The sequence below is a fragment of the Camellia sinensis genome, chromosome 9 (genome assembly GCF_055761805.1).
Source record: "Camellia sinensis isolate YWXY chromosome 9, ASM5576180v1, whole genome shotgun sequence".
Taxonomy (NCBI): Eukaryota; Viridiplantae; Streptophyta; class Magnoliopsida; order Ericales; family Theaceae; genus Camellia; species Camellia sinensis.
This window is the reverse complement of record NC_138969.1, coordinates 182232410-182258110: the sequence shown is the minus strand read 5'-3', so window position 1 is coordinate 182258110 and position 25701 is coordinate 182232410. Positions and strand designations below refer to the sequence as shown.

Here is a 25701-nt window from a genome sequence, read left to right as displayed (position 1 = left end):
GGCTTATGCTTTGAGAACTAAAGATTGTGTGTTGGAAGCATTGAAGCTTTTTCAGGTTAATGTAGAAAGGGAAACTGGGAGATCTTTGAAGTGTATCCGGTTAGATAATGGTGGTGAATACAAGAGTCAATTGAAGATTACTGCAAGAAGATTGGCATCAAGCATGAAAGATCTATTCCCAAGACACCTCAACAAAATGGCGTGGCAGAGAGAATGAATAGAATAATTGTGGAAAGAATCAGGAGTATGCTCTCTTATGCAAAACAACATAAATCCTTTTGGGGTAAAGCAATGAGGATAGCGGTTAATCTAATCAACCTTTCTCCTTCAGCTCCACTTAATGGTGAAATACCAGACAGAGTTCAGATAGGGAAGGATGTTTCTTATGGGCATTTGAAGGTGTTTGGATGTAGAGCATTTGTGTGCATTCCTAAAGATAAGAGATCGAAGCTTGATGGAAAGACAAAGTAGTGCATCTTTCTTGGATATGGCCATGAAGAGTTTGGGTACAGATTGTGGGATTCAATTGACAAAAAGGTAGTGCGGAGCAAAGATGTAATCTTCTTTGAAGATCAAACCATTGAAGACCTTGATAGAGGAGTTGAGAAGCCAGCTTCCACAAATGAGTATCCAATAACCTTGGGTCGAGTCCCTCCACCCACAATGCATAATGATGATGGGGGAGATGTATAAGAATATGGTTGTGATATAGTTGGTGATGATGCTATGGATTTAGAAGAGCAAGAGAATGAGCAAGAGAAACAAACAGGAAATTATTCAATAATCCCGGAATACTACGTGGCCATACTCCAAGTCAATCACCAATTACTTAGCCCCATGTTGTTCCCTCATCCCCAACATAAACCGTAGGCCCCTACCCCTCTCTACCAATCAAAACCTTGTGGAGCACCATGTGTCCATACTTCGAGAATACTGAATAATCACCTAGAACAAATACCTCCTGAACCACCAACAGAACCACAGTTGATGAGATATGCTAGAGAGCGTCAGACTTCAACAAAGTACTCTCCTAATCAGTACGTGATGCTTACAGATGGAGGAGAACCAAAGTGCTACCAAGAAGCTACAACTCACAAGTATAAGGGGGAGTGGTTGAAAGCCATGCAAGAAGAGATGAAATCCTTACATGAGAACCACACTTATGAGTTGGTGAAATTGCTTAAGGGAAAGAGAGAACTCAAGAACAAATAGGTCTACAAATTGAAGACAAAAGAAGGAAACTCACAACCTAGGTACAAGATAAGATTGGTTGTGAAGGGTTTTAGCCAGAGAAAGGAATTGATTTTGAAGAAATATTCTCACCTGCAGTGAAGATGTATTCTATACGGGTTGTTCTTAGCTTGACCGCAAGCTTGAACTTAGAGGTTGAACAGCTTGATGTGAAGATAGCTTTCCTTCATGGTGACTTGCAGGAAGAGATCTACACGGACCAACTTGAGGGGTTCAAAGTGAAAGGCAAGGAGAACTTAGTTTGCAAACTAAAGAAAAGCTTATATGGGTTGAAGCAATCACCACAATAATGGTACAAGAAATTTGATTCCTTCATGGTTGATAGAAGAGGACTACTTCAGATCATTGTGTGTTTACGAAGAGATTCGCAGATGGCGACTTGATCATTTTGCTGCTTTATGTGGATGACATGTTGATAGTTGGACATGATGTGAGCAAAATTGAGAAGTTGAAGAAAGAGCTTAGCAAGTCCTTTGCTATGAAGGATTTGGGTCCTGCAAAGCAAATAATTGGCGTGAAGATTACGCGTGACAGGAAGAATTGGAAGATTTGGCTAACATAGGAAAAGTACTTTGAGAAAGTACTTGAAAGATTTCACATGGACAAGGCGAAATCAGTGAGTACTCCACTTGCAAATCACTTCAAACTTAGCTCGAAGCAATGTCTAGCAAGTGAGAAAGAAAAAGATGAAATGAAGAGAGTTCCCTATGTATCCACCAATGGTAGTTTGATGTATGCGATGGTGTGCACCATGCCGAATATAGCTTATGCGGTTGTCATTGTGAGTAGATTTCTTTCCAATCCCAGAAAAGATCATTGGGTTGCAGTGAAATGGATTCTCAAGTATCTTAGAGGCACTTCCAAGATGTGTTGATGTTTTGGAGATGGAAAATCTCTGCTAGAAGGCTCCACAAATGTAGGCATGGCTGGAGACATTGATTCTAGGAAGTCCACATTAGGGTACTTGATGACTTTTTTAGGGGGAGCTATTTCTTGGCAGTCAAAGTTGAAAAAATGTGTTGCTTTATCTACCACGAAAGCCGAATACATCGCAGTAGCAAAGGGATGCAAGGAGATGTTATGGATCAAAAGACTTCTACATGAATTGGGGTTGAAGCAAAAGAAATATGTTCTCTTATGTGACAACCAAAGTGCTATCCACTTGAGCAAGAATATGACATTCCACTCAAGGTCGAAGCACATTGATGTGAGGTATCATTGGATACGCGATGTCTTAGAAGGAAAATTGCTTCAACTTGAGAAGGTTCGCACCGATGAGAATGGGTCAAATATGATGACTAAATCGTTGTCCATGGAGAAGCATGATTTTTGTAGAAGCAAGGCGGGATTAGTTATGCCCCCCACCTAAGTCGGGAGGGGGAGATTTGTTGGGTAGGTACCTCCTTAAATGGTTAGGCCATACCAAGAGTAGTTTATTTGTTATTTATTATAGTTTATAAAACCTCTCAAAAATGCTTTGACTTGGTACCTATGCAAAAAAAAAAAAAAATTGATGTAAGACTTTTGGGTCTAAGGTTTCTTTTGAATACACAACACAGAAAACAAAGAGGGCTGAGAGAGAGAGAGAGAGAGAGAGAGAGAGAGAGAGAGAGAGAAATGGGAGAAAAGCTAGGGTTTCTTTCATAGTTCAAACCAAGATTGGATGGCCATTTCTTACCCAATCTTGATGAAATTTCAGCATGTTGTTCATGGAATCAAACTCTACATTTTGATTGGAGTGGATCTTGTCAAAGCTCTCTTGGATTGGTAGTTTGGGATACCTACTTTGGTGAGACCTAAACTTTATCTCTTGTTGATTTTGTTGAAACCCACCTTTATGGTGATGATATAAATATTGTTGGTGATCCAAGAATATATCTTGATGATTGTATTCCTCTAGTTGTGACTAGAGATGATATGTTGTAACCCCATTATTTTAGAGTGGAAGTTGATTCAGAGTTGGACTTGTGGATGTAGGCATTTTTTGCCAAATCACGTAAATTTAGTGTTTTGTGATTGTTTTTGTGCCTTTAATTTCATTCATATTATTGCTTGTATTTTATGGTTTGTTTCTCGTTTTCTAATTACACAAGGAGGGAAAAAGGTAGTAGTTTTCCCGATATTACAATATTAAGTTAAATTATTCTTTTATGGGTTGTGTTAAATGATTCATGGACATTCACACATTGTATTGTTCAAATATTTTTTAGAGATGTACAGTATGCCGAATAATTCACATCTACAATAGTGTGCCAGTCAAGAATATTTACATATTAGAAAAAACAGAAGAAGTAGTGAAGTCGCTGCTTGTACAATTTGATTTTCAACTCCTTACATATAAAAGTATGTAAATCTTATTCTTCTTTTTCGAAGTGGAAAGCTGAAGTCTGAAAATGGAAATCCAGAGAAATATGATTCTTGGATTCCATGAAATAAATAAATAAATAAAAACAAACAGTTGTATTTCTGGATTCAATGTTTTTTTTTCTTTTTTTCTAGGGAATGTAAGAACTGTTGGGAAATCAAATTGACATAGTATATATGCACCTTACATAAACATCTCTAAGTGATATTGTCTACTATTTAAGAGATTCAAGAGCTCTTTGTTCTAGTGATTTTTTGAGTCTTAAGCAATTGCTACTAACCCTTCATAAACGGTTTTAGAATAGGTATTGATATTAGTGATGCAATTATATGTCCATGAATATTGATACCAGAAGTCTAAAATCTCCATATTTATCAGCTGATATAAAAATAAAAATAAAAAATTAGAGATATACCATTTTCTACCATATACTTCAGTTCTTCCCCACCATTTCTTCACACCAGCCTCCTCCATCACTCTCTACCCTTCAACACGCAACTACAAATTATCATTTCATACTCTTGTTCCCTAATTTCTCACTCTTGATTCAGCCCCAACACAAACACCAACAAAACTAAGACCCCAAAACGATGGATCAATAACCATCTATCAATACCCGTGTGTCCATTTCAACGACATTTTCTGATCTATCAATGAACCCTTCTTCAAATTCCCAAAACAATGACTTTGGCAATACCCACCCACATCAAAACCCACTTCAAATCTAATATTCTCTGTCCAAATCACCATAACAAATTGTTGGAAAAATGGTGTTTTATAAGGCTTATTTTGGGCCAACTTTGAGCCCAAAATTGAGTGGGCCCCAAACGTCTTTTGGGGTGGGTCCGATGAGGTGAAGTGTTCCTTGCCACGTGGCAAGTCACACGGTGAAGACGGTTCGTCAAAACCATTTACGAGTGAATGGGAACATGACGTCGTTTTCGGGTTCGTGGAATGAACATTTAAAGTTTTAATGTGGGTTTCCTTGTGAGGCTTGTCCCACATTGAAACTTTAAGAGAGTTTTGTTGAGTTTATAAGCTCTAGCCTAAAACACATGGGTTGGGCCCCAAGTTTGTAGAAGGGAGAAGTTATGGACAAAGTGAACCTTAGTCCAAACCACCACACGCGCGCGTGCATACCGCCGCCGTCCGTCTGGCCGAGCCGAGCCGTGCCAGGTCGGTTCTTGTATTAATTTTTGGGACAAAATTCATTTGAATTTTTTCAAAAAATATTGCGGGAATTTAATTCAAATTTGAATTCCAATTTTTTGTCCAACATTTAAGTCTCCTCTATCCGAAATTCCTTACAGAATCTACCGAACAGATTCAAACAGAAACTGCCCTGGCAGTTATAGTTTCAACACGGCAGTTACAGATTCAAACATATGTCCAGATCTGTTTGAATTTAAACTTGTATCTGTTCAATTCAAAACACACCTGTTCAATTCAAAATGGTACCTGTTCGGGTTAGCATTTTGTGCCTATAAATACTTGACATTTCCAGCAGTCTAAGTATCCGAAAATCAGTTTGCAAATTGTCACTTTGCTATCCAGTATTTATTTTATGCATTATTCTTCATTTTAGTTTTAGAATAAAATTCAGAGAGTAAGAACACAAGATTCTAGTTCGCCGTACAAATTTGTGCGGAGTGCTACTACAAGTTTGTGAAGATCATTGTATCCTGAGAGATAGACACCACTCAACCGTAAGCACCGTAGCGGGGCAAATCTGTCTTAAGGACAGAGTGTCACACACTCGACCTGGTCTTTAATTATTTATTCGGTTCAACAAAATAAATTCTGTAAGTTTTATTTTATTTTGTTTGATACACAGAAGATTGTTCCAAAAACCTTAAGACAGAATCGAATTATTCTGTTTACAGAATTTTTCGTTTGTTTCCCTTTTTCATTCTTCGTTTATAAAAAAAATATTTTCTGTGGATTTACAAAATAATATTCTTCTTGGAAAAACAAATAGTGATTATATGCTATTTGACAGATAGTAGCAATATACTGTCTATTTTCTTTGACAACTAGTAGTAATATATTGGTGTCATTAACAATTCATAATATATTTTTGTGGAATTTTGTCAGAAAATTAAATTTGGCTTTTAGAAATTATTTTCTAAGTTTTCATTAATTAAAATTCTGTTTCAGTATTTTAATTATTGAAGTGAAACAGAAATTTAATATTCTGTGTGGAATTAATTTGGTTAAATAAAATTTTATTTTATTTCCAAATTAATTGAAAATAAAAGTTACATTCTGGTTTCTTTTATTTTTACAGAATTTGATTCTGTGAATTTGGTTTAATTTTCTGTGTAGTGTAAATTCTAATTCTAATTTTGTTTTATAAATAGAATTGATGGCTGCTGAAACTAATGCCCAAACAAGTACTACTGTGGTGGCTGCAATGACGCCAACCCCCTCTCCTGTTGTAACAGTACCGGTAAATCACGGTGAAAAGCCAGAGAAGTTCTCAGGAACTGACTTTAAAAGATGGCAACAAAAAATGTTGTTCTATCTGACAACTTTGAACCTGGCTCGTTTCCTCCGTGAGGATGCTCCTATTTTGAAAGAGGATGAAATCGACTGGCAAGTGGTTGCTGCGGTTGATGCTTGGAAACATGCTGATTTCCTTTGCCGGAACTACGTCTTGAATGAACTTGACAACACATTATACATCGTCTACAGTCCTATCAAGACAACAAACGAACTTTGGGAGTCGTTGGAGAAAAAATACAAAACGGAAGATGCCGGCTTAAAGAAATTTGTGGTTGGCAGATTCCTAGATTTTGTAATGGTTGATTCAAAAACTGTGATTAGCCAAGTTCAAAATTTCCAACTCATTCTGCATGACATTCACGCAGAAGGCATGTCTCTTAGTGAATCCTTCCAAGTTGCAACCTTAATTGAAAAATTACCACAAGGCTGGAAGAAATTCAAGAACTACCTCAAACACAAGCGTAAAGAAATTTCTATGGAAGAATTAATTGTGCGTTTGAGGATTGAGGAGGACAACCGCAATTCTGAAAAATGGGCTGGTAAGCATCCTATGGAGTCTAAGGCAAATGTGGTGGAACATGCTTCAAAAACCAAGAAACGAAAGTCTTCTAGAGAAAATTCATCACAAAGCTCTAAAGGGGGCGAAAATAAAAAGTACAAGTTTAATGGCAAATGTTACATCTGTGACAAAGAGGGACATCGGGCGAAAGATTGCTGTAGCAAAGGCAAAAGCAAAAGAAGAACAAGCAAGAAGCTTGCTCAAGCCCATATGACCGAAGTGGACAAAATTTCCAATGGTGTAGATGACATCAATCTTTCTGCAGTTGTTTCCGAGGCAAATCTTGTCGAAAATCCTAAAGAATGATGGGTGGACACTGGTGCTACTCGCTATATCTGTGCCGACAAAAAGATGTTGGCATCTTATTCTATAGTGGACAATGGTGAACAACTTTTTATGGGCAACTCCTCAACTTCCAAAGTTGAAGGACAAGGGAAGATTGTTCTCAAGATGACACCAGGAAAGGAACTCACTTTCAACAATGTGCTGCATGTACCGGACATTTGCAAGAATCTTGTTTCCGGATCTCTGTTGAGTAAGAATGGGTTTAGGCTAGTATTTGAGAGTGATAAATTTGTACTTACTAAGAATGGGATGTATGTAGGGAAATGTTACATGTCTGACGGCCTTTTCAAGTTAAATGTAATGACCATTGTATCCTCAGTTATTAATAATAATACATATTTTTCTTACTTGCTTGAGTCTTCAGATTTATGGCATGGTAGACTAGGACATGTTAATTATGGATCTTTGCATAGATTAATTAATATGGAATGTTTACCTAAATTTGACATTGATTCAAATCATAAATGTGAAATTTACGTTGATGCAAAATTATCTAAAACTCCTTTTCATTCAATTGAAAGAAGTACGGAACCACTTGAATTAATTCATAGTGACATTTGTGATTTTAAATCAATTCAAACTAGAGATGGGAAAAAGTATTTTATCACCTTTATAGATGACTATACTAGATATAGTTATGTTTATTTAATTCGAACCAAGGATGAAGCTTTGGAAACTTTTATTCAATATAAGAATGAAGTTGAAAATCAACTTGGTAAGAAAATCAAAAAACTAAGAAGTGATAGAGGTGGTGAATATGAATCACCTTTTAGTGAGTTTTGTAAAGAACATGGAATAATTCATCAAACCATCGCTCCTTACTCATCTCAGCAAAATGGAATTGCTGAAAGGAAAAATAAGACTTTAAAAGAAATGATGAATGCCATGTTAATAAGTTTTGGATTACCTCAAAACTTGTGGGGGGAAGCAATACTTTCTGCTAATTATATACTTAATAAAGTACCCCGAAAGAAAGTGAATCAAACACCTTATGAATTGTGACATGAAAGAATACCCTCCTACAAATACTTAAAAGCGTGGGGTTGTTTCGCTAAAGTGGCTATTCTTAGTCCTAAACAGACTAAAATAGGTCCTAAAACCATTGATTGTATTTTCATTGGTTATGCCAAGAATAGTAGTGCATATCGGTTTTTGATTTATAAATCAGAACATTCCGAAATGCATGTAAATACTATTATTGAATCTCGGAATGCATCTTTCTTTGAACATGTATTTCCAAATAAAACTAGACAAGAGACTAGTAACAATAAAAGATCTTATGATGCTGTTGCTAGTCAGGATCACGAACATGATCAAGAACAAGAACAAGAACAAGAGTTAGGTCAAAATGAGGAAGAGGAACTTAGGCGTAGTAAACGTGCTAGAACCTCAAAATCTTTTAGTCCAGATTTTCTAACATATTTGTTAGAAAATGAGCCTTTAACCTTTAAAGAGGCTATGTCCAGTCCTGAAGCTCTTTTATGGAAGGAAGCTATCAATAGTGAAGTTGAATCCATCTTGCAAAATCACACCTGGGAGTTGGTGGATTTGCCACCAGGTTGTAAACCTCTTGGGTACAAGTGAATTTTTAAAAGGAAATTGAAAGCGGATGGATCAATAGACAAATACAAGGCAAGACTTATGGTCAAAGGTTTTAGACAAAAAGGTCTTGATTACTTTGACACATACTCACCGGTTACTAGAATAACATCCATTAGAATGCTAATTGACATTGCATCTCTATACAATCTAGAAATTCATCAAATGGATGTGAAAACCGCTTTCTTAAATGGTGAATTAGATGAAGAAATTTACATGGAACAACCAAAAGGTTTTTCAGTTCCAAGAAAAGAAAAGAAAGTGTGTAAATTGGTTAAATCATTATATGGTTTAAAACAAGCACCAAAGCAATGGCATGAGAAATTTGACAAGGCAATGATGTCAAATGGATTTAAAATTAATGAGTGTGACAAATGTGTTTATATTAAAAACACGGACAAATGTTATGTCATTGTATGTCTTTATGTAGATGATATGCTCATCATAGGTAGTAATAATGATATGATTAAAACTACTAAGAAAATATTGAATAAACATTTTGACATGAAGGACATAGGCATTGCTGATGTAATTCTTGGTATGAAAATTACCAAAACATCAGAAAGTTATGCTTTGTCACAATCTCATTACATTGAGAAAATACTTGACAAATTCAGCAAAGATGATGATCATCTTGCTAGAACACCTGTAGATGTTAATTTGTTTTTATCTAAGAATGTATAGGAAAGTATTTTTCAAATAGAGTATGCCCAAATTATTGGAAGCTTAATGTACTTGATGAACTGCACTCGCCCAGATATAGCTTATGTAGTAAGTAAATTAAGTAGATATACGGGTAACCTAGGAGTAGAACACTGGAAAGCAATTATTAGGGTTCTTAGATATCTCCGATTTACTCATAACATTAGGCTTAATTATACTAGATATCCAGCAGTACTTTAAGGATACTGTGATGCAAATTGGATATCGGATACTAGAGACTCGAAGTCCACTAGTGGGTATGTCTTTACTCTTGGTGGTGCGGTTGTATCTTAGAAATCTTCTAAACAGACTTGTATTGCTAGGTCTACTATGGAATCAGAATTCATAGCTTTAGACAAAGCAGGGGAAGAAGCAGAATGGCTTCGCTACTTCCTTGAAGATATTCTAATATGGCCAAAACCGGTGCCTACTATATGCATGCATTGCGATAGTCAATCTGGAATAGGTAGAGCACAGAGTCATATGTACAATGGTAAGTCTCGACATATTCGTCGTCGACATAATGCCGTGAGACAACTACTTTATAATGGAATTATTTCCATTAAATATGTGAAGTCCAAAGACAACATAGCGGATCCACTAACCAAAGGGTTAGCAAGAGAGTTAGTTGAGAATTCATCGAGGGGAATGGGACTAAAGCCTATTAAATAAGAGTTACCACAACGGAAACCCAACCTAGTTGACTGGAGATCCCAAGATCTAGGTTCAAAGGGACAACCGAGTTGTGTATGACACAGAAAAATCACTGGGGAGTTAAACTCCTACCCATTTCTATAATGAAATAGTGATGACTGCAAAGTTTTAGGTTAAGTAATACTTTTAATGATTTTTATATCTAGGTATACCTAGTGGAGTATGGAAGGATACTCTTCATAAGAATCACGTATATGAGCGTGAACTGGGCCGGTTCTATGAGATTTGTGAAGGGCTACAATTCTCTAGAGCACTCATGAAAGACCAGGTTGTTCAGGGCCAAAATGAACACAATAGTGAGAACTAAACTGTGCCTGGGAATATACTGTATGAGTTCTATTGTCTTGGTTTACAGAAACGGCTGAACAGTTCAAGACATCATGTTCATTGGTTAGCTAGTAAATCCGATAGTGTCTCACAAGGGAAGGTTCAAAGCCAAAAGCTGCCTATCCTTTGCAGAATATTTCCAATTTCTGTACTCTCTGTTTTAAATCATGTTGTTGCATTTTATCTGCGTCAAATTCCATTCATGTGGGGGATTGTTGGAAAAATAGTGTTTTATAAGACTTATTTTGGGCCAACTTTGAGCCCAAAATTGAGTAGGCCCCAAACGTCTTTTGGGGTGGGTCCGAAGAGGTGAAGTGTTCCTTGCTGTGTGGCAAGTCACACGGTGAAGACGGTTCGTCAAAACCATTTACGAGTGAATGGGAACATGACGTCATTTTCGGGTTCGTGAAATGAACATTTAAAGTTTTTAATGTGGGTTTCCTTGTGAAGTTTGTCCCACATTGAAACTTTAAGAGAGTTTTGTTGAGTTTATAAGCTCTAGCCTACAACACTTGGGTTGGGCCCCAATGGGCACCCCAAGTTTGTAGAAGGGAGAAATTATGGACAAAGTGAACCTTAGCCCAAACCACCACACACGCGTGCGCCACCTCCGTCCAGCCGAGCCGTGCTGAGCGCGGCGCGGGTGTGGGTCGGGTCGGTTCTTGTATTAATTTTTTGGACAAAATTCATTTGAATTTTTTCAAAAAATATTGCGGGAATTTAATTGAAATTTGAATTCCAATTTTTTGTCCAACATTTAAGTCTTCTCTGTCCGAAATTCCTTACAAAATCAGCCGAACAGATTCAAACAGAAACTGCCCTGGCAGTTATAGTTTCAACATGGCAGTTACAGATTCAAACATATGTCCAGATCTGTTTGAATTTAAACTTGTATTTGTTCAATTCAAAAAGGTACCTGTTCGGGTTAGCATTTTGTGCCTATAAATACTTGACATTTCCAGCAGTCTAAGTATCCGAAAATCAGTTTGCAAATTGTCTCTTTGCTGTCCAGTATTTATTTTGTGCATTATTCTTCATTTTAGTTTTAGAATAAAATTCATAGAGTAAGAACACAAGATTCTAGTTCGCCATACAAATTTGTGTGTAGTGCTACTACAAGTTTGTGAAGATCATTGTATCCTGGGAGATAAACGCCACTCAACTGTAAGCACCGTAGCAGGGCGAATCTGTCTTAAGGACAGAGTGTCACACACTCGACTTGGTATTTAATTATTTATTCGGTTCAACAAAATAAATTCTATAAGTTTTATTTTATTTTGTTTGAATTTGTTTAAGTTTATTTTATATACACAGAAGATTGTTCCAACACAAGGAACCCAACAATTCCTATTTTTTTGGTGTATCTAAGAAATTGGGGCAAATTACCGGTGATCCTTACATTTTATTTATTATATTATTTTGGTTCCTACAATTTTAATTGGTTGAACTTTGATCTTTAATTTTTAAAATTTTGTACCAATTTAGTCCAATTGATAACATTATTAATATTTTTTACAGAAAATTATCACTAAATTGATTGAGGTTTCTTTTTTGGGGCAGAAACTTCAATCACAAGGAATTGAAATCAAGGCACCCAACAAGAGCCAAAAGAGGCTGTGAAACCCAATCCAATGGTAACATATCGTCTAGTCAAGCACGAGCACATTGGGTAGCCCCATTGGCTACTCTAGGGCACCACTTAAAGGACAAATTCCCTGTCTAGCGCATAATTTAATTTATTGAGATTAACTTACTGAGTTTAGTAAGTTTATAATTTTGTCATTAAAAATATGACACATAACACTTGTGTACATATTTTTTATAAAAAGATGTCAAGAGTTGTAATCAATTGGACTAAATTGAGATAAAATCATAAATTGATGGTCAAAATCATAAAAGTATTTTCCATGACAGCTTTATTTGTTTTCTCCTCAAGCCTAAGCACTAGACTTTGATTGTGTTCATAGTTCATGTAACAGTGCATTCAAGAAGGGGAGTCAGTCATGTTTCCATTTCCACAAACAGTGAAAATACTTTTGCTTTATTCATTCTTTTCTGCTCTTCATCATTTTGTTCATTCCATTGCCCCTCCCTACAAACTTTGTTCAAACACAACTATTTCTGCAACTAATAGTATAATTCATAATAATCCCGAAAAGCTTCTTGATTCTCTGTCCTCAAATGCCTCTATCTCCAAGTTCTACACCACCAAGATCGGAAATGACCAAGACATACTTTTCGGTCTCTTTCTCTTTCAAGTGCAATACAAGACATCAGAAATGAAGCGGTTGTGTGGGAGGAAATTTCCAGTTGCACTACGCCAATGAATCGTTCTTTGGCACCTTGGATGTGACGGGAAACATTTGGAAATACAACGCAAAAAATGTTTCAGATGATGAACTAGGCTGGTTCATTTCTGTTGTGAACGACATGTTGCATAAGCTTAGCAGGCTGGCAGCATTCAATCTTTCATATGGTATGTATGCCACTGGAGTGGTGAACTTCAGAGACACTAAAACAATATACGCTCTCGTGCAGTGCACTATAGTCTTGTCTTCTGATGACTGTAACACATGCCTTGAACCGGCAATCGCAAACTGTAGAATTGATGTATTATTGATTGATATATATTGATAGATATTCTGTCTATTACAAATGGTTCCTTATATAGATGTAGGTGTAGTGGATGGTGGTAGTGGTGTAGTGGGTTAGGTTTAGTGGAGTAGGTGAGGTGGTAGTGGTGCAGTGGGTTAGGTTTAGTGGAGTAGGTGAGGTGGTAGTGGTGGTAGGTGATGGTAAATTCTAACAGCCCCCCGCAAACTCAAGGAGGATAGAAATTAACCAACTTGAGTTTGGAGAGAGTAACAAAACAAGAAAATACATAAAAAATAAAAGAGGATAGGTGACACTGTATGGTCGTGTCAGACCATTGGTGAAGACACTGGATGGTGGTGTCATAACGTTGTAGAGGACACTATATGGGGGTGTCATAACGTTGTAGAGGACACTGTATGGTGGTGTCATAACGTTGTAGAGGACACTGTATGGGGGTGTCATAACGTTGTAGAGGACACTGTATGGTGATGTCATAACGGTGTAGAGGACACTGGATGGCGGTGTCATAACGGTGTAGAGGACACTGGATGGCGGTGTCAGACCGATGTAGAAGACAGTTTATGGGGTCATGTCGGACCGTTGTAGCAGACAATGTTGTGACAGTTTACGGAGTCTTGTTGGACCCTTGTAGAAACTAACCGGAATCAATGTCGGGACAGTTTACAGAGTCTTGTCGGACCCATGAAGGAGCTAACCGGAATCAATGTCGGGACAGTTTACAGAGTCTTGTCGGACCCATGTAGAAACTAACCGGAATCAATGTCGGGACAGTTTACAGAGTCTTGTAGGACCCATGAAGGAGCTAACCGGAATCAATGTCGGGACAGTTTACAGAGTTTTGTCGGACCCTTAAAAAATCGCACCCTCAAAAGGTGTGCCCAATCTATCAAAAGGCGTGCCATCAAAAGGCGTGCCCAATTCATCAAAAGGCGTGCCATCAAAAGGCGCGCCCACTTCATCAAAAGACGTGCCCGACAAAAAGTGTCGAGCCATCAAAAGGGGCGCCTGACACGCGGCGATGCACGTGATGGACAGAGCGCGTGTCGGCCTCGTCGTCTCTGTCTTTATAAACCAAAGCGAAGTCTGAGGCTTGGAAGCATAACAAACCAGTTGAAGCCTCTGAACCTTTGCAGTCTGAAACACTCTGTAACCAACCCTTCGCTGAAACACTCAGCAACCCATAACATGGCCTCTTCGTCCCGTCCAGCTAACCAGAACATGGCCTCCTCTTCCCGTGGGCTGCTTACGCTCTTTCCAGAACTGAATGAGTCCACAAGAGAAATAACTGGTGCGGTGGCCAGTGAACCTCAACCAAACACCTCTGTGTTTGCTCCGTTGAACTTTCCGATGCGGTCGGTGGAGCAAAAAATGGCGGTGCAAACTGATATTGAGGCCAATCAGTATACTCTGAAGTCATGTGTGGAAACCATGACTGCGGTCACAAACTTGTCGCACCGGCTGCAGAGCAGGACAAATGAGGTGCAACAGTTAAACTCCCAGCTGGCTCTGCTCCAACGCATGTATAAGGATGCGCGAGCAGAGATAAGTGTGCTAAAGACAGAAAACAAGGAGCTGAAGCGGAAGGCCACCGTTATGTTCCGATTTGGAGGGCCGCCATATGCTGCAGTGGAGGAGCAGGGAGTAGTGATCATGCCCAGTGGAGTGGGAAACACGGAGGCAACACCGGCAAGGGCCGTCCAGGACGGAGGCAAAAAGAAAAGACCGGCGGCAGAGTAGAGAAGAAGTGAGGTCGATGTGTGGCCGCTGCAGAAAAGAAAACAAAGCTTTTGTTGTTGTTGTTGTTGTTGTTTTTTTTTTTTTTTTTTTTTTTTTTTTTGTGTATTCCCTGTCATGAATAAAACGATGTGTGGTGTGTTTTGGTTTATGATTTGTTTTTTTTTTTTTTTTTTTTTTTAAATAGATATGTGATAAAATAAATGAAATTATAAAATCAATGGGGAACAGGTTGGCAGAAGAAAAGTTTAAAAGAAATGATGGGAAATATTAAAAGAAATGTGAGAGAAATGATGAGTGTAATGTGATGATGATAAAAGAAAATAAAAATCATGAAGAGACATGCCACGTGAGTTAAAGAATAAAAAATAAAAAAAGGAAAACGTTGAAAGATTAAAAAACCAGAAGTGCATGTGTGAGTGTGTCGGTCTCTTGTTTATATTAAAAAATCAGAGGTGCATGTGTGAGTGTGTGGGTCAAGATTATATATTATAAAACCAGTGTGTGAATCTGTGAGTGAAGATTATATATTATAATAGAGTATAATGGCAACAGCTTTATCAAAAGGCCACCCTCATGGCTACTCAAAGCACGTGATCGCAGAACACCCCAAAGAGAGAGAGATTAGAGGGAGAGAGAGAGAGACAGTGGGTGAGGTTGTTTTGTTTTTTTATTTATTTATTTATTTATTTTTTATGTCTTTGTTGTTGGTTTTACGCATCAATATATATAACTATATGTATTAGAAGTGACTCACTACAAAGTATGAGCCCTCAAAACAGGTTCATTGGGAACGGGGAGGAGAGCGATGGCAGCGGCGGTGGAGGTAGGGAGGTCGTCTTCGCCATGGCTTGGAGGGTCGACCCGGAGCTTTTAGGGGCCCTAGGCAAGCTTCGGTGAGTATGGTGATGGAAGAGGACGGAAGTGATGGTGCTGGTAGACAACGGCGGCTGATGGGCTGGCGGAGAGTGAGTGACGCTGAGCTTGAGGGTCAGAGTTTCTGTGAGGACAGTGGAGAAGAGAAAAGAGCTAGTGTATGCATAGCAGGTTGAAGAAGGGAAATTTCAAGGTATGTGTAGAAAATTCGAGCGGACTAGGTTGAGGTCCGGCGGACGGCTAAGGTGAGGTTGCCGCCCGCCGGTGAAGCGAAAATATTAGGTTCTAAACCTGCTCTGATACCATGTAGAATTGATGTATTATTGATTGATATATATTGATAGATATTCTGTCTATTACAAATGGTTCCTTATATAGATGTAGGTGTAGTGGATGGTGGTAGTGGTGTAGTGGGTTAGGTTTAGTGGAGTAGGTGAGGTGGTAGTGGTGTACTGGGTTAGGTTTAGTGGAGTAGGTGAGGTGGTAGTGGTGGTAGGTGATGGTAAATTCTAACACAAACATTTCAACTTGCGGCTCTAAGTCTCGTGGCGCTAGACTTTTTAGTCGTAGTTGCTTCTTAAGGTGTGAGTTCTATGCGTTTTATGAGGATGAAAGTACAAATTCAACAGAAAATCAGAGGAAATTTGCAAGTGTTAACAAATTGTCTATCAATATTAGAATGTATTGGATGATTGTTGGCCTTGCAATTGAATCAGCAATAGTTGTAGCACTTGTGGGATTTTGTGTCTACTGTCTTGCTATAAGGAATCAAACTAAGACAAGTAATGATGCTGTCTAGTAGAAGATTCTTTTCTTCCTTTCACTAACAATTATATCCTTTTCTTTCATTACTCTAAAATTAAACCTGCTCTTTTTTCTTTTTCTTCTTCTTCTTCTTTTTTTTTTTTTTTTTTTTGTTTCTCTCCCAATTTTAGAGGAAAAGCAAGTTTGTGGCCAAGAAGTTCGATTACATGAAATTGGGGACCCCAATAAGATAGATGTACATCATCAGAATTTGCAGGCAAGGGACAACTTGAATTCTCAGCTTTTCCCGTTCATTGATTTGGCGACACCAAGTGCAGCTACAGATAACTTCTTGGCTTCAAATAAGCTTGGACAGGGTGGTTTTGGTCCTGTTTACAAGGCGATGACATTTTTTTTTCTTTTGTGATTTTTTCATTTTTCTTGGTTCCTGGTTTTAATTGCCTGATATATATATATATATATATTTTCCAGGGTCAATTACCTGATGGGAGGGAAGTTCTCAAGTTGTTCAGAGCAAGGTTTAGATGAATTCACCAATGAAGTTCTATTAATATTGAAACTTCAACACAAAAATCTTGTCAGGCTTTTGGGGTTTTGCACAGATGGAGAGGAAAAGCTGCCTATGAATACATGCCCAATGGTAGCCTTGATGTCTTCCTATTTGGTTCATATCCAATTTCTTTTTTCTTTTTTTTAATATCTCAGTTTTTAAATACAAATGGATAGGTTTCATTGTAGTTAATCAGAAGTTCATTTTCCTAATCTATATTTTTTTTCTTTTTCTATTCTTTTATGGTTAGATCCTAGGAAGCGTGCATGCACAAATGAATTGGAGTAGGCGTCTAAATATGATCAATGGAATTGTAAGGGAAATGTTATATCTTCATGAGGATTCTCGGCTTAGAATCATTCAGAGGGACCTAAAACTAAGCAATGTGTTACTAGACAGTGAATTGAACCCAAAGATCTCGGATTTTGGAATGGCAAGAATCTTCGGAGGAAGTGATGTTGTAACTAACACTGCTAAGATTGTTTGGAACATAGTGAGTTCGCTGTTTGTTTTTCTATCAAACTCCTTTTTTTTTTCTTTTTTCTTTTTTGTCAAAACTAATCTATGTCTAAAACAATTAAGTAGGTAGCTTTATCAATCATATGAGTTCGTTTATTGAATTTTTTTCCAATCCTTTCTTTTGTCGGACAGTGGTTAGATGGCTCCAGAGTTTGCAATGAAATGAGTAAGACTATACTTCTCAAAATTGATAGTCTTGTTGGAAGTTTTGCTCAAATAAGTATATCTAGCTCGGTGATGCTACAGGTATGGCAATTATGAAATGATGGGAAATTGCTGGAAATGATTGATCCATTATTGACAGTCTTGTAATCTTGATGAGTTCTTAAGGTACATGCATATTTGTTTATTGTGTGTTCAAGAAGATGCATATGACAAGCCTACTATTGACATTGGTTCTGGTTATGCTAAAAAGTGAAGTTGTAACTCTTAACCTACTTGAATGACCTGCCTTCGCTGTGGGGGAGATTCACCGATCATTATGAATCAAATGACAAAGATTATTACATTAATGAATCAGCAATTTATTATGTTATGCCTCGGTGATCGATTAAGCTAAGTTGAGAGTAATGGTTTCTATTAGGGTAAATTACACCATTAGTCTCTGCAATTTAAGTAAAGTATCACTTTAGTTTTTGTAATTTTAATTGGAACAATTAAATCTATACTTTCAATTTTGTTGTAATATGATTCCTCTGTCATTTATTGTTAAACTTTGAAACGAAAAGAACCATGTGCAAAAATAGAGCACCAAAGTGAAACTTTGTTTTGAATTTTACAATGGTCCCTTCAATTTTGCACACGATGGTTTTTCGTTCAAAATGTCAACAATATATGACAGAAATATCACATTACAACAAAATTAAAAATATATGTACTAAATTGTTTAAATTAAAAGTACGAAAATCAAAATGAAATTTTACTCAAACTAAAGGGTCTTGTCCTGTAATTTACCTTAATAAAAATTGGGTGATTATTGGGTACTCTGAGAGCGCCGTCATGTGATGTTCTATGATATTATGATTGGTAGAGAATGTGAGATATTATAATTTTGTATTGGGTGATTGACGAATTTAAGAGTATAATGAATAATGATTGGTAAAAGAATACGGACACGTGATACTTTGAGGCCATGTTTGGTTCACAAGACTAATAGTGAAGGTATTAATAATCCCATCACATTAGTGTGATATTCACTATCCAATTGGATTAGTAGGATAAATTATCCCTTTGTCCATTATTTGATTTGCATTAGATTAGAAAACATATGAATGTTGGATTACAACTATATTTATCTTCTTTTTTAATCTTATCCTCCATCAATGTTTATTCACAATCTTTACTTTATAAAAATTTCTTCATAAATGTGGTTTTGAAAAAAATTATAAATAAATAAATAAATAAAAGTAAAATAAAAATACAAAATACAAAGGCCATGCTTGGTTTGTTTTTTAATTTTTTTAAAAATATAAATTAATTTGATAAAATAAATATCAAAAAATATTTTTAAATTTTTAAAAATTATTTTTAGCCTTCTAAAATATAAAATTATATAAAAAATAATAAGTGTTTTAATTTTTAGTCAAAGGTAAAATAGTTTTTTTTTTTTATTTTATTTCCCAGTTCATGATATATAATTCCACCCCTACCCCATTACTAATAATCTTACAAATTTGTTAGATTAATTTTTCATCGGATTAATAATTATGAAACAAAATTTCAAAACAAATATAGGATTATTAGGCCCACAGATTAATAATCTCAATCCCATACTCTAATCCTATCAATCATACATGCCTTGAGTGTACCTAATAATTTTCCGGGAGTTACCATTACCATGTTCTTTTTCTTGCCTTGCACATCCTTCTGTTCTGTCTCCTATGACGGGTCATTTATCATGAAAGGCAACCGAGGAATTGTAATCGGACGTGGAAGGAATAATATTCTAACTTATTCCAATTATTATCTGAAATTTTCAAAGTGTAGTTGTCATTAAAATGTTGAATGATTTTCTAACTTATTCCAATTCTTATCTGGAATATTCAAAGTGTACTCGTTATTAAAATGTCTTATATTGCTCACACCACAAATATCGTCAATTTTATTTGCACTAAACTACTAAAATGACTATCTTAAAATTCAATTTAAAGTGTAAAATGTTGACTTGTTACAATTGAAAAATAAGAAATTAAAGTGAAAATTGATGTAAAATGTAAGGGTACAAAGTATATTTCTCATTTGATTAATGTCACATATAGATGGTTTTAATTTTGGGTTAAATTCATTTCACTCTTTTGTGGTTCGGGCTGAGCACTTTATCCCCTATAATTCAAATATAGTCAGAAAGTCCTCATGTAATTTTGGATGGTTGACTAAGATAATTAAAAACTCTATGGGGGCAAAGTGAAACCAAGTGTAAAGTACTAGGGTATAAATTGTAATTTTCCCTAGTATTATTAATTACACTTACTTGGCATCTCTATATGTTTGTTAAAATTTCATTTAGACGCATTCACTTTCATTTGTGATAATTGATCTTTTACATTTTAAGTCAAATTATAATACCACACTCTTATACATTTGATGTTAATAGTGCTGACGAATCTTATCATGTAAGCTATATGTAGTATTTTTCTTGTGTCATTAGCGTTATGCACTTTCACTAAAATTTCGCTTTAGTTGTTGCACTTTCACTAAAATCTCGTTTTGATTGCTCCACTTTTAATTGTTGTCAAACCGCATTAATAATAAATGGACGAAATAGTGACATTACAACTATATAAATTACAGTAAACCCCCTTAAACTATAACTCATTTGCATTTTGTCTCCTGAAATTCAAAACTTAACAGCTAACACTTTTTGTTAGGATTTTATTAGAAATTTACAGAAAATCAAATCATGTGTAAAGCACATGACACGTATATTGAATTTTTAAGACAATAATACCCATTAATGATTGTTTTAGGACAATAATACTCTTATACGGTGATTTCATTTGTACTTTTTATTATTATTATTAGGATTTCATTTGTACTTTGTTTTCTTTATCTTAGTCACAAAAATGTAAATATGTCATCTTGTTGCCCTAAAATGTTTATAAATATGTCATGTACTTTACACATGATCTAATTTTTTGTACATTCTTAACAAAACCCTAACAAAATGGGTTAACTGTAATAAGATAATATTTTAAAAGGATTTATTGTTGAGTTTTGAAATTTAGGCGGCAAAATGTAATGGACCATAATTCCAGGGATTTTTGTAAGTTACCCAAAAATTTAAAGCATCATAGAAAACTAAGCTAGCTTGACTTAGTGAGGAACTTATTTGTGATCGACTTGTTATGTAAACAAATTAATCTTAAACATGTTTTGAAACTTAGAAAAATTTTAAGACTAATTCTAGGTACCTATCTTTAACTTCTCCGAATTTACTTCAAATAGAATTTTGTGGTTGTGATTGAATTTGTGTGGTGTGAGATCGATATATAAAATAAATCTGAACCTTAAAATAAAAATTTTGAATAATTTTTGAATTAATAAAGATAAATTCGTAGTATTACTCAATTTTTAAACCAAACTCAAGTAACTTACTCCTCGATTTGAGTTGACTCGTTCAAACCTCAAGATGCTGATGCCTTCTTTGTGGTTGGAAGTCCAACACCATGTCTTGAAAATTATATACTTCCCCTTTCAAATTGTTTGGTCATAAAAGAACCATTTTTGTCTTCTTCATATGTAATTTCTCGTTTTTTTATATTTTTCTATAGACATTTGTGCTTGTCAGTCAAATTAATTGTGGTTATGAAGTTTCAAGAAAATGATCAGTTTGTCTAATTGAAAACTTATTTTTTTGGTAACTTGAAAAACAAAAAGAAAACAAAAAACAAAAACAGACTTTAGGATTTGATATTTGTAATAAAATAAACATTGAGTTTTTTATTTTATTAATTTAAACTTTAATGTTTTAATTTGTTTTCAATCTAAGTTACTTGTCTATTTTTGTTAAGAAATACTAATGAAAAAAAAATAGTATTACCATTAAACTTAACAAAAAATAATATTTTAAACATTTTATACACGTCTACATTAAGTTTAATGGCTAAAATACTCTCTCTCTCTCTCTCTCTCTCTCTCTCTATTTTTTTTTTTATTTTACTTAATGGACATATGCGAATCATTTAGATTGAAAACAAATCAAAATACTATGACTTAAATTAATAAAATAAAAAATTAATGATTTATTTTGTTACCAAAGTCAAACTTGGTTTTTTTTGGACGTAATTTCTCGTATTTTTTTTTTAGTAAATTACAAATATATTCATTCAAATTTGTTAAAATTTGAATTGCCTCCAGTAAATTTGAAAATTATATCCTGCCCCCTATAAATTTTTAATCACATAACAAAAGATCCCTTCTATTTTTTCGGTACATCGGAATAAAAATGACCCCTTCTATTAATAAAATCATTATTTAATAATTTTTAATGATACCAAAAATATTTCAATTAACAATTTTGGTAATTTTATTGTTGCATAGGAGAGTAGTTAGGAATTTTATTTTGTGTGTTAATTCTATAAAATAATTTTTTTTTGAAAATTGGTATTTGTAATTTTCAAAATCTCGATAGGCAATTCATATTTAAAGCAAACCTCAATATATTTCTAATTTGCCTTTTTTTTTAATTTTATTAAAGTTTTGAAGGATTTTATGATTAAACTCTCGGATGAAGCCATGTTTGAAGGATTTTATGATTTTATCCTTCTAACCTCATGTTTGTTACTGGTAAAACCAAAATTTCAAGGAATGAATCAATCTATGGGCTTGTACAGTGCACAAGAGACATCTCTCATAGCGATTGTAGAGGATGTTTGAATGATGAATTTGGAGACCTTGAAGCGTGCTGCAGTTATCGCCAAGGTGGTACAATTTTCAGCAGAAACTGCAACATGAGGTTTCAGCTATTCCAGTTTTACAACGAACAATGGTAAGAAAATTGAATGTAAATTAGTTACTTTGTCTATGCTAATGGCTGTTTGCCACATGTTTGAAGAAAACAAGAAAACCATACTGCTTGTCTAAGCATCTATTAACAGGTAAAAGCTAGTTGGTTTTAGTCTGAAACCATTTTTGAAGTTTAGGTAGTCAAAATATAGTATACTGTAATGTCATCTTTTAAATTTTGGGCAAAAATAGTTTATGAAAATTCATAAACAACTTTAAAGTGTTTGCTAATATGAGTGTTTTCAATAATTATCCTGAAAACAATTTGCCAAACAAGTCTATTGTCAATAGAATTTTATTGTTTTAATAGACAACTGTATACAATATGAACTGAAATTGAAAACAAAGGTTTTTTTTCCTAAACAAACAGGGCAAAGAGAGAAGATTACGGTGGCTATGCTCATTACCGGTGCAACAACATTCGTGCTCGCAGGTCTTGCTGCTGGCTGCTATGTTATTCGGCATCAGCAAAGCAATGGAACACAATAGGGTAAATTTACAAAATAGTAAGTTTAAGAACACATAAACCAAACACAAAATTGGACACAGAACAAGCGTTTTCTGTGTCCCATTTTGTATTCTGTTTTTGTATTTCAAGGCTTATTGTTGACCAAATGCTAAAGTAACCAACAAACCACATTCGCATACATATCAATGTAATAACTACCATTAACAGAAGAGTCTCCTCCCCTGCAGATGAGGAAAGAAGCCAAAGTGCATTGTTACATGAATTGGCAAACCCACCTAGTGCTGCCATTAATCAAGAAGGTGAATTTGCCAGTTCTCAGGAACTGCCTTTCATGGAGTTGGCTACTATAATGGCAGCCACAGACAACTTCTCTGATTCAAATAAGCTCGGACAAGGTGGGTTCGGCACTGTTTACAAGGTAACAATTTCTTCTCTGTTTAATGTGATCAATCAGGTAGTGCTTAATATTGTTTTAAATGGCAGTATCTGGATACATATCGATATCGTTGGCAATATTTGATACCGGCTGATATATCTATGAATATCAAAAGTCCCAAATGTCGTCTGATTTTTGGACCCTTAAATTGGTAGGCCTTTATCCTTTTTTATCAGTAAATATTCAACTGAAACTATTCTGTTTTTGCTATCACAATTACTCTGTTGCTTTGTTTTATTTTTCTATTATTCTGCTTTTGTTTTGTCTGTTTTTGTTGGGTTCTCACCAACTCGGTATTGTGGTAGCAAATGATTGGGCTTGTTTTTCGGTGGCAACCTAGTTGGGATCGTTTGGTTTTGCTTTGATGTTTTTTGCACTCATTCTTTGTTGATGTTTGTCATTTGCTTTGTAATTTGATTTTCATCAATAAAGCCCTCTTTTTTGCTGATAAAAAATATATATATATATTCAACTGAAATTTGTAGGGTGTCTTGTCTGATGGAAGGAAATAGCAGTTAAAAGACTATCAAGGAAATCATGGCAAGGATTAGAGGAGTTCGTGAATGAAGTCATAGTAATTGCAAAACTTCAACACAGAAACCTTGTCAGACTTTTGGGTTGTGGCATACAGGGAGAAGAAAATCTGCTCATATATGAATACATGCCTAACAAAAGCCTTGATCTCTTCCTATTTGGTTTGTTTTTGTATTTTCCATCTATAGACTTTACTTACAGCTCAATGTAGCTAAGAAAATAGACAAAACATTACCTGGAGAGCTTTAATTTTTTTTCTACGATTTCAGATTTAGAGAAGTGTGTACGCTTTAATATTATTCGTGGCATTGCTCGAGGACTACTTTATTTGCACGAAGACTCAAGGCTTAAAATCATACACAGGGATCTAAAGCCTAATAATGTTTTATTGGACCAAGAAATGGTCGCAAAGATTTCAGACTTTGGAATGGCACGGATTTTTGTCGAAGACCAAAACACTGCTGACACCAAAAGAGTTGTAGGAACATAGTAAGTGTTTCCCATAATTTTAAATATCGGTCAATATGCATCTTCCAATACACCTTAATATGTAATTATCATATTTGATGCAGTGGATACATTGCTCTAGAATATGCAATGGGAGGATTATTCTCTATGAAATCTGACGTCTTTAGTTTCGGAGTAATTTTGCTGGAGATCATTAGGGGGAAAAGAAACAGTGGCTTTTACCTTACGAAACATGCTCCGACACTCCTTGCTTATGTGTGTTTTCTCACACCCTTGAATTACAATACTGGGATAACTAGATGTTAACTACTTTCTTTTCCCTTCTAAATTAGATGTACTTCCAAACAACTCGATTTTACAGGCATGGTGACTATGGAATGAAGGAAAAGAATTGGAATTTTTGGATCCATTGTTGGCGGGAGCATGCCCTGCGACAGAAGTTGTACGATGCATTCATATCGGGCTTTTGTGTGTCCAAGAAGATCCAGCAGATAGGCCCAATATGTCATCTGTGGTTGTTTTGTTGGGAAGTGAATCAGCAACACTTCCTCAACCAAGACAACCTGCAGTTTCTGTTGGCAGAATTGCTCACATGATGTCATCTTCGACCACAGATCCTTCTGCAAATCAGGACACTATTTATAGCATATCACCACGATAACTATCGAAAGGTTGTCTCTTGTTATGCTTATCGTGGCATGCTTTAACTGTAGATTGAAGCACTCTTTGTAAAAGTGGCTGTAGATTAATAGTAAGGGGAATAACAATAGACGAGATTTGTGTAGGATTAATAATCCAACTAGATTACTACGATATGTAATTTCTTCTTGTCCATGTTTGTTTCACAATATATAAAATCATACTTGTCATTGACACAATTGTGATTTGATCAATTGGTTATTAATATTCGATCTGATTTTTTGCAGAGATAATGTAGTCGATGAGCCCTACACATTAAAAAGTTTAGATTATTGAGATGGACCCAGAGCAAGGCAAGCATATGGGCCAATAGCACCCTTTAGTTTGATATCAGACCGGAAAAGAAGCTTCCCCATTAGTTGTAGGATTAAAAAATTTACTAATTTTATTGGATAAAATGTCAATTGAAATCTAACCTGAATAAGAAAAGTTATAATCAAATAAACCAAATCAAACCAAGCCTTAAGTCTCATCAAAAAGTTATAATCAAATAATGAAATATAAATCCTTTAAATTTATACTTCTAATGGTATTATATAATCCACCACGACTTCATCAAGATCATGCTCGAGTTTATTCATGTGAAATCCGAGTTTTGGTTATATAATAATTAAAATAATTAGAAATTAGCTATGGGTGATACTGTAATTTTGTACCTTAGATG

General features: G+C 35.4%; 2 protein-coding genes across 2 annotated transcripts; both read left to right on the top strand.

Moving 5' to 3' along the window:
• Positions 1 to 15619: 15619 nt before the first annotated feature.
• LOC145799963 (G-type lectin S-receptor-like serine/threonine-protein kinase At4g27290) lies at positions 15620 to 17845 on the top strand. The gene is made up of 7 exons (XM_082889617.1): positions 15620 to 15764; positions 16223 to 16375; positions 16529 to 16728; positions 16941 to 17009; positions 17159 to 17401; positions 17560 to 17673; positions 17732 to 17845. The coding sequence occupies exons 1-7, from the start codon at positions 15620 to 15622 to the stop codon at positions 17843 to 17845; spliced, it is 1038 nt and encodes a 345-aa protein (XP_082745743.1).
• A 4354-nt stretch (positions 17846 to 22199) lies between these two features.
• Positions 22200 to 24999, top strand: LOC114317059 (cysteine-rich receptor-like protein kinase 10). Its single transcript, XM_082889616.1, is given in 8 exon segments — positions 22200 to 22414; positions 22802 to 22864; positions 23060 to 23318; positions 23822 to 23837; positions 23840 to 24031; positions 24140 to 24359; positions 24443 to 24593; positions 24700 to 24999. Coding segments are annotated over 8 exon segments (1416 nt in total).
• Positions 25000 to 25701: the final 702 nt, after the last annotated feature.